Genomic DNA, 13,743 nt, shown 5'->3' with positions numbered 1-13,743 from the left:
CTTGACATTGGCATTGGGACCCCAACTTTGCAGACATATGCCGAAGAGCAGAAGAGGGAAGGGATTCACTTGAAGTCCACACTGCTGCAGGTGGCAGAACCTGGGCTCCAACCCAGCTCTCTCTGATTCCCCAATTTTTCCACCTCATAGGATTTCTCAATGTCTGGCATGCGTGCTGCTGGCAGGATGCAAGAGATTTTTTGCTGATAGGTGGAGGAACAAATTAAATTTCATTAGAGTTGATTTGAAGGCATGTTAGAATAAACATGTAAATTGTACATCAAGTCAGTGATTTCATGGATATTATTTCTTAGGAGAAGGAGAAAGGCTTATCCAAGAGAAATTAGAGAGAAAGATTAAATAAATATTCATAAAGGGGGATGTGGCTCCAGTAAATAGTGACGAAGGTCGGGGAGGATGAGGGATGATGGTCCGGGAGGATGGAGGATGGTGGTTGGGGAGGATGGGGGATGGTGCTCGGGGAGGATGGGGGATGGTGGGCAGGGAGGATGGGGGATGGTGGTCGGGGAGGATGGGGGATGAAGGTCGGGGGGATGGGGGATGATGGGCAGGGAGGATGGAGGGGACAGGCAGCCCTGGAGCTTGCTGCATCCAGGGCTACCCAGATTTGCTCTTTAGGAAAAGAGCTGAGCTGGAGGCATAGGAGTGGGGGTGGGGCTGTGTGCTTTCCTCTGACCCACACTCAATGGATCCCAGAAGCTCTCTCTTGGATAAAACTCTAAAGGCCTTAAATTTCTGGAAACCTGAGGTGTGTGAAAACAAGGAGAGGGAACAGGGGGAGCCGTTCACGGCTGCCTGCCTGACTTGGGAGGGGCCTCGATGAAGGCCCCTCGACATGTTTTTTTCTCCCTGGCCCATACTGGACATACTGCTCTCGGTTTTGATTCCGGGGGGCAAAATGTTTCCCATTTTAAAAACGCAAATATTTATTTTCTTTCCTCAATGTATATACTCAACTTCCAGGGCTCCCCACCAAGCCTTCGCTCCCACGATGGAATGTTAAAGTGGCCCCTTTTGGGGGGAGCCCATCTCTGTTCCTGAAAAGCTAACCTGTAGCGTATTTCTGTGGCTCCACTCATGAGCAAAGTGACACAGAAAAGGCGCCTGTGTTCCTCCGAGGAGCCCATAGAACTGCCATTCAGAGATGGAGCTGAAAGAGCTGTTTCACGAGTCCAGCGGCTGCCCCGGCCAAGAGGGCTTTGTACCCTGAGTCCGGACACAGCCCTGTCCATCGGGGAGAGGGGCGGTGGGCGAGGGGACTCCGGCTCACGTTCTGCTCGTCCACCTTCTGCGGGGGTGGGGTGCCTCTCTCCCCATCACCATCGGGGTCCCTGTCTCTCCAGCCCCACCTCTGTTGGTTAACACGGAAACGGACCCCGTTAGTGATGAGTTCCTTCTTAAGACACTTCTTCATTTGCTTACCAGGTACCCTGTCCAGGCACCACGCCAGGTGGGCAGGGGGTATCCACTGGTGACTGAGACAGGCAGCACCCCTGCTCAGAGGGACCTGACACCCTCCGGGGTGGGGGTGAGGGTGGGGGCAGGTAACGCATTCATAACACGATTTGGGGAAGTGATAAGAGCCACAGTGACAATGCCTTGCGGCATCATGAGAAAATAATTAGACTCACACGTTGTAGGGAGAAAAGAAATCTGCTCAACAGGTTTTTGGAATTGGGGAGAGTGGTGGATTGTGAATAAGTGCAACAAAAATGAGAAAAGCCAGAGGGGGAGTTCCCGCTGTGGCTCAACAGAAACAAATCTGACTAGGAACCATGAGGACTCAGATTCAATCCCTGCCCTTGCTCAGTGAGTTAAGGATCTGGCGTGTCAGTGAGCTGTAGTTGTGGTGTAGGTCAGCATCTTCAGCTCTGATTCGACCCCAGCCTGGGAATCTAAAAAGACAAAAAAAAAAAAAAAAGGCCAGAGGAAAATGTTTTTCATGTCCATGTTCCCTAAGGCGGGGCAAAGGGGGAGGAGACCTGAGTTCCAAGCTTGGCTCCGCCCCTAAACTGGCTGGGTGGCTTTAGGCAAGTCATGAACCTCTCTGATCCTCAGTTTCCTCATCTGACAAATGGGCTAATATGGCGGGATCTGTCGACCTCACAGGACTGTTGAGGGAAGAAAGGAGACAGAGTGGTAGAGTGAGTGGGTGTCACGTGTGGAAGGGACTGCGATGGCCATAATTGTGATGAAGACTTGTGACAACGTTGGCTGATCAGCTGTGCCCAGCAATCACTTTTTTAAAAAATAAAAGTCTACATTTCCTTTTATTGGGGTATAGCTTATGTCAAGTGACGCACACAGGTCTTAAGTATCAGTGGATTTACCCCCAGAAAGAGGATAAACTTTCAGCCTGCATCTCCACCTCCGTCGTCTCATCGCTTCCGCACGTGGTCCCAGGGAGGCAGGCAAGCCAAGAGCTACCATTGCCTTGTCACCTTGCATGACGACAAGCTGAGGCTCAGAGAGGCCAAGTCACCAGCTCTAGGTCACACTAGGTCACTCTAGGAAGTGAATTTGCAGGTGGGTCCCTCCCTTGACCAAGACCACACTCGTTCTACTCTATGCCACCCCCCACTGGACCAAGATGCAAGGGTGGAAACCATTCCTGGTTAATATTTCTTTACTTACAAACCTTTATTTTGGCCTCCTCTGGGCAGCTCCTGGGCTGGGCCCAGATGCAGAGAAGAATCAATCAGAGGCTTATCCTGGGAGTTCCCTTTGTGGCTCAGTGGTTAATGAACCTGACTGAGAACCATGAGGATGCTCAGTGGGTTAAGGATCCAGCGTTGCCGTGATCTGTGGTGTAGGTCACAGATGCAGCTTGGATCTGGACGTTACTGTGGCTGTGGTCTAGGCCAGCAACTGCAGCTCTGATTTGACCCCTAGCCTGGGAACATCCATATGCCATGGGTGCGGCCCTAAAATAGCCAAAAAGAAAAAGAAGAAGAAGAAGCTTATCCCCTTGTGAGTGGGACAGACAATGCACAGAAGCAGCAGCGTGGAGGGTCCTAACCCAGGGGAGTTTGGGGGGAGATGGGCATGGGGAAGTCCCCTCCACAAGCTTCCCCTGTGCCAGCAGGGCGGTGAGAGCACCGGCCTGGGCCCTTTCCTGGCATTGACACTTCTTAACCCTATGACTTTATTTTTGGCCACTCCTGTGGCATGCGGAAGTTCTTGGGCCAGGGATCAAACCCAAGCTACAGCAGTGACAACGCCAGATCCTTACCTGAAGAGCCACCAGGGGATTCCAATCAGCTCTGTGACTTGAGACAAGTTACTTTGAAACTCTGCTATTCCATCCCTCATCTGGGAAATGGGGGTAATAATACTGGTTGCCCGACAGGGTTGTCAAGAAAATTAAATGAGACCGATCCCAGCAGTCTGCTCCTCCGATCAGCCCTGCCAGGTAGGTGTCGCTAGCAGCCCCATTTTCCAGATGAGGAATCCACGGCACAGAGAGGTGAAGCCACCTGCCCGCAGTCACACAGGTAGTGTGGAGCAAACCCAGGTCATCTGGCTCCTAGGTCTGTGCTCTCAACATCCTTCCCTGCTGCCTGCACATACTGAGGGCTCCTGTATCTCCATATGCCTTGAAAGATGCTTAGGCAGAGAGTGAGTGGGAGGAAAGGGCATTCCGGGCAGAGTCGTGTGTGTACAAAGACTTAAGGAGGACTTTGAGGATCCAGGCGCAGCTGGAGAGCAGGGTGTATGCGGAGAGGCAGCAGACAGCCTGGGCTGGACCTGGGGAGGTATGTTCAATGAGGAAACGGGTTGGAAGCGTAGGTGGGAGACGGGGGCAGGTGTGGGATGAGGGAGTGGGGCAGGGCTGGGGCGCCAGGCTGTTGCTCTCAGCTTTGCCTGGGCTTGGAGTGGCAGCTTTGGGCCGGTGCAGCCTCCCAGCCCTGGAGGAGCCACCCTCCGCCCACCTGAGATTTCCTGGATTCCAGCAGTAGCTTCTGCAGGCAAAGGAGCCCTTGTGGTCAGAGGGGCCCCCGGAGCCCAGGCCAGGCGGCTCCCGCACACACACCTCCATTCAGCCCAGCCCCGCCCCTCGAGGGGGCCTCCGGGCTGGGAGGCTGGGCGGGCAGTGAGCTTGATAAGACCTGGGCCCCGCTGGCCCCGCAACCGCGCCGCTGCTGGCCCCGCAACCGCGCCGCTGCTGCCCACGCCACCAGAACCATGAGGGTGACCTGTGGCCCCAGCCCTGTGCTCTGTGGCTTGCTGCTGCTGCTCCAGGCCCCCCACACACTTGGTCTCGCCCCCCTGTCCAGAGGTGAGGGGGTTCTTGGGAGATGGGGGGACCCCGGGCACTAGGACAGACAGAGGCTAAGTGGGGTCCAGGATGGGGAGAGGGGCAGGGTGGCTGGGGTGGCCCGGAGGCTGGCCCAAGAGCAGACAGAGAGGGTGACATGGCCAAGGGCCGGGTGGTCCTGTCAGTTCTGTCCAGGGAGGGGGCGTGAATGGGCCTCTCGGGGCCTCTCTCTGGGCTTCCCAGCTCCCTGGCTGCCTGCAGGGACCCTGCACATGGCAGGGACCTCGGTCTTCTGGGTCACTGAGGGCAGAAGCTTTCCAGATAGCCCGCACCAGGCGCAGGGCTGAGCTCTCTGATGACTGCAGATCTGGGGTGGGGGGTGGGGGGTGGCAGGATAACAGTCCCCCTTTCTCCAGCCCTTCCAGCATATTCTGGATGGGGCTCCCTATCAGCTGTACCACCCCCAGAGCTTTGGCCTTGGGTGCTGAATCCTGGAATGCCTAATTCCTCCTGGGGAAATTGTAAGAGCTGCTGTGTAAGAGGGGAGATGCTGTGTAAGATACACAGAGGGAAAAATCTCAGAGCCTCAAGTCTCTGCTCCGTGTGTGGCCAATTTCCTCCCCCTCTCTGGGCCTCAGTGTACCCATCTGTCGCCTCAGTTAGTGGGAAGCAGGAAGCCAGCTGCAAAGCGATTTCTGAGGTCCCTTGAGAAACTTGGATGCTTAGGACACCGTGGCTGGGTGGCTGGGGGGGTCCAGGACACCTGGCCTTTCTCCATTCTTCCTACATCACTGCATGTGAGGTGTTCAGACTCAGCGTGGGACAGAGAGGGTGGCCTTTTGTCCTGAGTCCTGCCTGACTGCAGGTCCAGGCTTGTGACAACATCAAGCATGAAGCCTATTCTCCCCTCTGGATAGATGAGAAAAGGGATGCTTCAAAGGTGCAGTGAGCTGCCCAGGGCCACGGAGCAGCTGGGCCGGGACTTGGACCCCTGTCTGTGCACTCCAGCTCCGTGTACTGCCTAGTGGGTGGTGCTGCTGCCCAGGCTGCCTGCAGAGACATTGCTCCTCGGGTGTGTCTTGGTCAGGCTGCCAAGGTGGCCACTAAGAACTCCCACCTTTTTTTCTCTTCTTGGACACCGGCTGGCAGGTTCTGCTGAGTTAAGGCAAACGGAGTCCATTCTGCTGATTGGCTTTGATGTTCAGATGAAAGAGGCCATATTAATGAGCGCTGTGCAGGCCTTTGAAGGCCACCTGTTGTGAGCACTGTGTGGGGCCACCTTCCATGCCCTCCTGCCCACCCGGGGAAAGAGCTGCCCCTTGTTCATGGCGGCCACCTGGGCTGCAACCTGAGCTATGGAGGCTACTTTGTGCTTTGTGCTCAACACCCTGTGTGCCCAGCCCTGTGCTGGCACCCCTGTGTACTACTGCTTGTCTCCAAAGATCCTGTGAGGAGTTCTTGGTGTAGCACAGCGGAAATGAATCTGACTAGGAACCATGAGGTTGTGGGTTTGATCCCTGGCCTCGCTCAGTGGGTTAAGGATCCAGCATTGCTGTGAGCTGTGGCGTAGGCTGGCAGTTGTAGCTCTGATTGGACCCCTAGCCTGGGAACCTCCATGTGCCATGGGTGTGGCCCTTAAAATAGCAAAACAAAAACAAAGCCCGTGAGGAAGGGACCACCTGCTTATTGTCCAGACAGGAAACTGAGGCTCAGAGAGGAGTAGATGCCATTCAACCCCTGTCTTTCCCACGGGCCGAGTTGGGGGCCTCTGGCAAGTCGCTGGCTCCAGTGTCCTAGGACCCAGCCAGCCTGGCTCCCCCTGGGCTGCTCTGCCCGAGGCCTTGGGTCCAGAACTAAGCAGCTTCTGGTGCTCAGCTCCTTTGCCAGAGTGTCTCTGGTCCAGCCTCCTGGTCTCTGCCCCCTCCCAGGGCCCCTCTGCCGGACCCGGCCCACGGACCTGGTGTTCGTGGTGGACAGCTCACGCAGCGTGCGGCCCGTGGAGTTTGAGAAGGTGAAGGTGTTCCTGTCCCAGGTCATCGAGTCGCTGGATGTGGGGCCCAATGCCACCCGCGTGGGCCTGGTCAACTACGCCAGCTCCGTGAAGCAGGAGTTCCCGCTGAGGGCACACAGCTCCAAGGCTGCGCTGCTGCAGGCGGTGCGCCGCATCCAGCCGCTGTCCACGGGCACCATGACGGGTCTGGCCATCCACTTCGCCATCACGAAGGCCTTAAGCGATGCCGAGGGTGGTCGCCCCAGGTCCCCCGACATCAGTAAGGTAGGGACTCAAGGGACTGTGGCAGCATGTGGCCGTGAATAGTCACAGCTAGGTTTTCAGTGACGGGCGCCTGGGCCTCTGGCAGGGAAGACATTTGGCAAGATTGCTCCCCAGGGGGCCTGAGCTAATGATACTAAAAATAATGCTGGCCCGGGAGTTCCTGTTGTGGTTCAGTGGTAATGAACCTGACTAAGACTCATGAGGATGCGGGTTTGATCGCTGGCCTTGCTCAGTGGGTTAAGGATCCTGCGCTGCTGTGAGCTGTGGTGTAGGTCGCAGACACAGCTCGGATCTCATGTGGCTGTGGCTGTGGTGTAGGCTGGCAGCTGTAGCGCCTATTCAATCCCTAGCCTGGGAAGCTCCATATGCTGCAGGTGTGGCCCCAAAAAGCCAAAAAGCCAAAAAAAAAAAAAAAAAAATTAATTCATGCCGTCCCTTCCCACCTCTTCCCACGAACCACTTCACATGGGCCTCACCACAACCCCTGTCTCCAGATGAAGGAATGGCTCAGGAAGGTGAGCTGTGACTTAAGGAGTGGCATTTCTGACCCAGGCCTGTCAGGTTACCAGAACAGGGGGTCGGGCACCGGGCCAGGGGTGGGGAACCAGGAATGAGAAAGCAGACTCGGGTCAGAAGGAGAACAGCAGCCAAGGGGGCTGGGTGCCAAGTCCTAGGCTCCAGCAGAGCTGTGAGGACCCCACTTCAGGGCACGCTCAGTCACGAGGTCCGAGGGCAGGGCTCAGAGCCAGGGTCTCCTCCTGCTGCCCTTTCCAGGGTACAGCACACAGGAGCATTATGGGAGGGGAAGCGTTTTCCTTTTAGGAAAGGGGAAGTAGTATCTTGGGGAACAGAGGGGGAAAAGGCGGCATCTTTTTTCATTCCTTAAGCATGAATATCAGAATGGGTTTCTCTCTAGGGGCGCACAAGGGAAGATGGGCAGGCAGGAGGAATAGCTATTTGTTAGCCTCTGCCTCCCTCTGGTGGCCAAAGCGTAGAACTGCACGGTGTTGGGCACACAGGTTTGGCCTTGCAGTCGGAGGCCCCAGTCTGACCAGGTATGGGGTAGAGACAGCCCTCGTCGCCAGGCAGTCACAGAGTTGCCTGCCCGATGGAGGAGACACCCAGAGGCCGAAATCAAATAGGAGGACACCTCAGCCACTTCTCTCAGTGAGGGGAAACCGGTCTCCTCTTCCACTATCCAGGTTTTTTCCCTGGTCCAAAAACCTGGCGGTGAGTCAGGTCCACCTGCCACCGGCTAGCCCTGTGACCCAGACTAGTCCCTCCTCCCCTCTGGGCCAATCTCCTCTTCTGCCAACCGTCCTGGGGAGGACTGGAGGGCCAAACGGCCTGCCCAGCGCTGGCATCCCGCGTGTGTGTCTCAGGTGGTCATCGTGGTGACGGACGGGAGACCCCAGGACAGCGTGAGGGACGTGTCTGCACGGGCCCGGGCCAGCGGCATTGAGCTGTTCGCCATCGGCGTGGGCCGCGTGGACAAGGCCACGCTGCAGCAGATCGCTAGCGAGCCGCAGGACGAGCACGTCGACTACGTGGAGAGCTACAGCGTCATCGAGAAGCTGTCCAAGAAGTTCCAGGAGGCCTTCTGCTGTGCGTGGGGCGGGAATGGACGAGGCTGGGGATGGCGGTGGGGAAGGGAGGGCCTGGGGGGAGCGGGTACGGGTGTGTGGGCGGAGCCAGGATCTGCCGCGGAGCGGAGACGGGGAGCGTGGGGGCGGGGCCTGGGCGGGGCGGGGGGGGGGGCGCTGAGATGGAGCCGACATCGGGGGCGGAGCCAGGGCTGGGGGCAAGGCCTAAGTGTGTCGGAGGCGAGGCTGGAACCAGTGCCTGGGGCGGGGAGGAGGCAGGTCACATCTGGGGGCTGTCCCCAGCCCGGGGTTGAGGGACGTGGGGAGAGGCGACCCCTAGAGCCCTTTATGTGGTAGAGTCCTTGCAGGGATTAAAGAGGGGTCTAAAAACAGCCTGTGCTACTTGGTTGCGGGTGGGGAGTGGGTTGGGGTGCTAGAGTCTTCTGCGACGTGGGAGAATCCGAGGAGCCTGGGCCTTGGGCAGGAGAAAGTTCAGGAGTTTTTTGCAGACGAGAGGTGGGGCTTTGGGGGGGTCTTTGGAGGGGATGGGTTGGAAGACACAGGATCTCCGGTGGGGGCGGGGGCAGGGCAAGGACGTTCTCCCGTTTGTGAAATGGGTCTCGGAAGAGCATAAATCTCATAGTGAGAATTCAAGGAAATCATGCGCGGGTCCAACGCTCCATACGTGATATTTAACAAGTATTTGTCGAGCGTCTTTCATGTGCTGTGCTCATTGCTGCATGCGTTGTTTTGGACACTTGGAATCCAGCAGGGAATAAAAGGTCTGAAAGTTCCCCACCCGTGTGGCCGATACCTTTTTAGAAGGAAGTTTTAGTGTATTATCAGCAATATTGCCTTGGTGATTCTGGTTCTGGGCTGAGGGTCTGGGACCTAGTTGGGGGCCTCAGTTTCCCTGGAGCATGTGAGGGTCCACCCTGGTTGTGATGTCCAAAGCCCCGTGACCGTGAGATGCTGAGTCTCCTCTTATCCCCACAGTGGTGTCAGATCTGTGTGCCACGGGGGACCACGACTGTGAGCAGGTGTGCCTCAGCTCCCCGGGCTCCTACACCTGCGCCTGCCGTGAGGGGTTCACCCTGAACAGTGATGGCAAGACCTGCAATGGTCAGTGGGCTGGACGCAGGCAAGCCCGGGGAGGGGCGCGGGGGAGGGGATGTGGCCTTGATCCCTCCCCAGGAAGCCCACCTGAGCCTCCCTGCCCTTTGCCTCTGGACCCGTCTGCAAAGGCGGTGGATGCCTTCTAGCATTTGGTGGCAGCAGAACGTTCTCTTCTCACTGCTATTCTTTCTGTCCCAGTGGGGGGTAGGTTTAGTATGGGGGAAGGAGTCACATAGTCTTGAGTTCAAATCTTGATGCCCCTGCTTCTGAGCTGTGTGATTGAACAGTTTTGAGAACGTTGGGTTCCAATGCTGTAAAATGGGGCCAGGAACTTCGGCTTCCCAGAAGGGATTCTGAGGACCAAAAGGAATGACCCTCTGTACACTTCTTGGGTGGGAACCCAGCCAGGGGTTGGGAGGAAGGACTATATCCTTAAGAGTCGTCTCCCCACCTTCCTACCCTCCCCAGTCTGCAGTGGTGGCGGTGGCAGTTTGGCTACTGACCTGGTCTTCCTCATTGATGGATCCAAGAGTGTGCGGCCAGAGAACTTTGAGCTGGTGAAGAAGTTCATCAACCAGATCGTGGACACGTTGGATGTGTCGGACAAGCTGGCCCAGGTGGGGCTGGTGCAGTACTCAAGCTCGGTGCGCCAGGAGTTCCCGCTGGGCCGCTTCCACACCAAGAAGGACATCAAGGCCGCTGTGCGGAACATGTCCTACATGGAGAAGGGGACCATGACCGGGGCTGCCCTCAAGTACCTCATCGATAATTCCTTCACTGTGTCCAGCGGGGCTAGGCCTGGTGCCCAGAAGGTGGGCGTTGTCTTCACTGATGGCCGGAGCCAGGACTACATTAATGATGCTGCCAAGAAAGCCAAGGACCTTGGTAGGTGCCGCCTGGACCCCGAACACCACTCATGGTCAGGGGTACATACCGAACAGCTCGGCTATAGTTTAGCTTAGTGTTTGTTCTTTTTTTTTTTTTTTTTTCGCTTTTTAGGGCGGCTTCCCATGGCACATGGAGGTTCCCAGGCTAGGGGTCAAATTAGAGCTGTAGCCACAGCTATAGCGATGTCAGATCCGGGCTGTGTCTGAGACCTACACTACAGCTCACAGCCATATCAGGTCCTTGACCCTCTGAGTGAGGCCAGGGATCGAACCTGTGTCCTCATGGATGCTAGTCAGATTCGTTTCCACTGAGCCATGACGGGAACTCCTTAGTGCCTGCTCTGATTAGTGCCCTAACCCAAGTTCAGTGTGAATTAGGAGAGATTGGTTTGTCCAACTCTTTCTTACATGGATGAGGAAACTGAGGCCCCAGAAAAGTAAGTGACTTGTTTTGACGGTCCTTTGATAGGTGGGACTTGGAACTTTTCCAGTTGAATGTTTCCAAGAACCCACCAACTGTGGGCAGGCAACTTTAGGACAAGCCTGAGTCTTGGTTTTCATCACCTATTAAATGAGAATAATAATAACCACCAGATGAATGGTAATGAGGGTTACATGAGATTACAGAGTTCCCAGTAGTAGGAGACAATACATGTCTGACATGCAGGAGAGCCTCAGCACATGTTCATTTCCTCAATGTCTTTGTCCCAGGAATAGTGCTTGCAATTCCAGCATCTGACACCAGGGGGTGCCTGATATTGATGACCTGGGCCATCCCTCTACCCCAGGCTCAGCCCAGTTGCCTGTTCCCATCCATGGCCACCATTACTCATCTTGTTCCTCTTGGCAGGCTTTAAGATGTTTGCTGTGGGTGTGGGCAACGCCGTGGAGGATGAGCTGAGGGAAATTGCCTCGGAGCCCGTGGCAGAGCACTATTTTTACACGGCTGACTACAAGACCATCAACCAGATTGGCAAGAAGTTGCAGAAGAAAATCTGTGTGGGTGAGTGAGGTTAAAAAGGGTGTTGGTAGTTCCTGTCGTGGCGCAGTGGTTAACAAATCCTACTAGGAACCATGAGGTTGTGGGTTCGATCCCTGCCCTTGCTCAGTGGGTTAACGATCCAGCGTTGCCGTGAGCTGTGGTGTAGGTCGCAGACACGGCTTGGATCCCGCGTTGCTGTGGCTCTGGCATAGGCCGGTGTCTCCAGCTCCGATTCAACCCCTAGCCTGGGAACCTCCATATGCCGCAGGAGTGGCCCAAAGAAATAGCAAAAAGACAAAAAAAAAAAAAAAAAAAAAAAAAAAAGAAAGGGTGTTGATGGCAGGGGCAGGTAGAGCTCTGGGTAGGGGTGTGTGAGTGAGTCCTCCTGGACTGGATGTGGGTGGGGGAGATGGGAGCTGAGGTGGCACCCCAAGTTGGCAGGATCCGGAGGAGGCTGGCCAGTCTGACTTTTACAACCAGCAAACATTCATTGAACGCTCTTACACAAGTGCCACTGTTCGCAGCACTCTCCAAACAGGACGTCATTTAATCCTAGTTGGTAGGAATTCTGTTATCCCCATCTTACAGACGGGACAACCCAGGCCAAAGGGGTGAAACAACTTAATAACTGGAGGAGGCAGGATTTGAACCCTGCTACCTCCCCTGGTTCCTAATGGGAAAGAGGATGGATTCCAGAGCCGGATACATGTCTGGGTTTGCGCGTTTGCTTTGACGCTCACTAGCTGTGGGCTATGGGCCAGTCGTTTCGCTTCTCGAGTTCTTGGTTTGTACAATGGGATTAATGATTTCAACCTTAAAGAATTGAGGTGGGGAGTCACTAAGGAGACACAGAGGCCCCCTGACAACAGTCTCCTGCGCGTAGTAGGTGACCAGCGTGAGGACGCTCTTGTTGGAGTTTTTATCAGGGCTTCGAGAGACTGGGAAGACATGGCTCCTTCTGCAGCTCCCGAGAGCTCTGTCTCAAGAACGCCACATGTCTCTCTGCCTTCTCACATCCCCTAAGCCCCCCACCTTCCCCCAAGACAGCCCAGTCCTGGCCCAGCCTCCCCAGCAGGTAACCACTCACCATGTACTTTCTCTTTTCCACCTTCCACCCACCCCAGAGGAAGACCCGTGCGCCTGTGAGTCCATCGTGAAATTTCAGAGCAAAGTGGAGGGTCTGTTGCAGGCCCTGACCAGGAAGCATATCCTTTCCCAGAGGCCTCTGTGGGGCAGGGGGCAGGGTGAGGGGGGCCCTGCAGGGAGAGGCGAGCGCTGTGTCCCCTCGTGTGGTGGGATCGGGGCAGGCTCCCTCTTACCTGCCTCCTGCTGAGGATGGCTGGATGCTGGCCGGATAGGCTGGACCAGCTTTGGTACTGACTCCAAAGCAGAGGCTCCTAGAGGGTAAACAGAGAAACTGAGGCAGAAGCCAAGACCTAGACACCACACACACGCACACACACACACACACACACACACACACGATGCCACAGACCCCCATTTCCCAGGCTCTCGTGACCTGACTACCACCAGTCTCCACTCAGGTGGGGCTGGACCCGCGCAGCTCCCCTGGCTCAGGTGGGACTAGGTGCAGACCCAGGAGCCTAAACCCACAACTGACAGGGCTGGGCTTTCCGGACTCACCGTAACAGCCTGCTTGTTTCTGGAAAGCACGATTTCAAGGGTTGTGGATGTCTAAGTGTTGACACTGGGGAGGACACACACTATGGGGGGGTGGTGGTGAGAGAAGGTCCTGGAAGGGGGGTCCCAAGTGCAGGTGGCTCCCCCATCACTGCCCTGCTCTGGTCAACCTGCATCTTTTCTTAACTCCCAGTCCACTGGAAGCTGTGAGTAAGCGCCTGGCCATCCTGGAGAACAGAATCGTCTAAGGCCACCTGTCCCCCATGGCCTCTCCATCTCCTTGTCCCAAATGCAGCTCACAGAGTCCTGCGTGTGTCCCCTAGAGCCTGGGTTTAGTCTAGTTTTGCCATTTCAGCGAGGGAGGCTTGGGAGGGGCGGGGCCCTGGGATGCCAGGGGGCCCCCCTCCCTCTCCCACTGCTGCTCTGCGAGCCTGGGGGGAGTGTGTTTGAGTGTGCATGTTTGGGAGCGCGTGTGTGTGTGACTGAGGGCGGTGTGTGTCTGGGAGCATGAGTGAGAACACAGGGGTGAGTGTGGGAGGAACTGCGTTTGCTTTTTTTTTTAATCAAAAGCTTAATATATTCCTATTTTTTTAGTTCACCCTTTCCTGATGGCAAGTGCTGTGAACCTCTTTTCTGATTTCTCTATTCCCTCTTGAAAAACCAGTAAATGTGATTTAACTTAAGCACTGAATGGGGCCAGAGGCAGCGTGGTTATTTGGGGATCAGGAGGATGGCGAGAGATGGGGACGATTTCAGGGTGGCAACACGAATGACAGCCACTGCTCCCAATCTGGTTCATGTTTGTCCTGCCTTTTCACTTACAAATTCATTGATGAGGTCTCATTTCACCCTCCCAGCAGCCTTACCCAGAACAGGCTTGACTCACCCCCATTTCATAGATGGGAAAGTCTGAGGGAAGAGATGATTTGTTTGGCAGTGGATCAGTTGGAGAGATAGGGCTTACATCCAGGACTATGAGA

At 55.8% G+C, this 13,743-nt stretch overlaps 1 protein-coding gene across 4 annotated transcripts; it reads left to right on the top strand.

Annotated features, from left to right (window-relative positions):
• Positions 1-4,098: 4,098 nt before the first annotated feature.
• MATN1 (matrilin 1) lies at positions 4,099-13,454 on the top strand. Of its 4 annotated transcripts, none has more exons than XM_084958966.1 (8): positions 4,099-4,300; positions 6,208-6,554; positions 7,937-8,159; positions 9,134-9,259; positions 9,722-10,138; positions 10,991-11,143; positions 12,247-12,325; positions 12,957-13,454. In XM_084958966.1, exons 1-8 carry the CDS (start codon positions 4,207-4,209, stop codon positions 13,009-13,011), a joined length of 1,494 nt encoding a protein of 497 aa, XP_084815092.1. In that variant the 5' UTR covers positions 4,099-4,206; the 3' UTR covers positions 13,012-13,454. The 4 variants fall into 4 exon arrangements, with proteins under 4 accessions (XP_084815092.1, XP_020951392.1, XP_084815093.1 ...); XM_021095733.2 differs by having other exon boundaries at positions 4,125-4,300; positions 12,247-12,327; positions 12,962-13,454; XM_084958967.1 differs by lacking the exon at positions 9,134-9,259 and having other exon boundaries at positions 4,125-4,300.
• Positions 13,455-13,743: the final 289 nt, after the last annotated feature.

The sequence above is a fragment of the Sus scrofa genome, chromosome 6 (assembly GCF_054392235.1).
Source record: "Sus scrofa isolate SSC_HxYL_T2T_F1_AM1 chromosome 6, Sscrofa_HxYL_maternal_Yorkshire_Landrace_v2.0, whole genome shotgun sequence".
NCBI lineage: Eukaryota > Metazoa > Chordata > Mammalia > Artiodactyla > Suidae > Sus > Sus scrofa.
This window is presented reverse-complemented; position numbering and strand designations above follow the sequence as displayed.

Bases quoted from the DNA above. Each gene is read 5' to 3' on its own strand.
- MATN1 (XM_084958966.1), top strand. From the start codon at position 4,207: ATGAGGGTGACCTGTGGCCCCAGCCCTGTGCTCTGTGGCTTGCTGCTG. The intron at 4,301-6,207 runs GTGAGGGGGTTC...GCCCCCTCCCAG, and splicing joins TCTCGCCCCCCTGTCCAGAG to GGCCCCTCTGCCGGACCCGG. The intron at 10,139-10,990 runs GTAGGTGCCGCC...TCCTCTTGGCAG, and splicing joins CAAGAAAGCCAAGGACCTTG to GCTTTAAGATGTTTGCTGTG.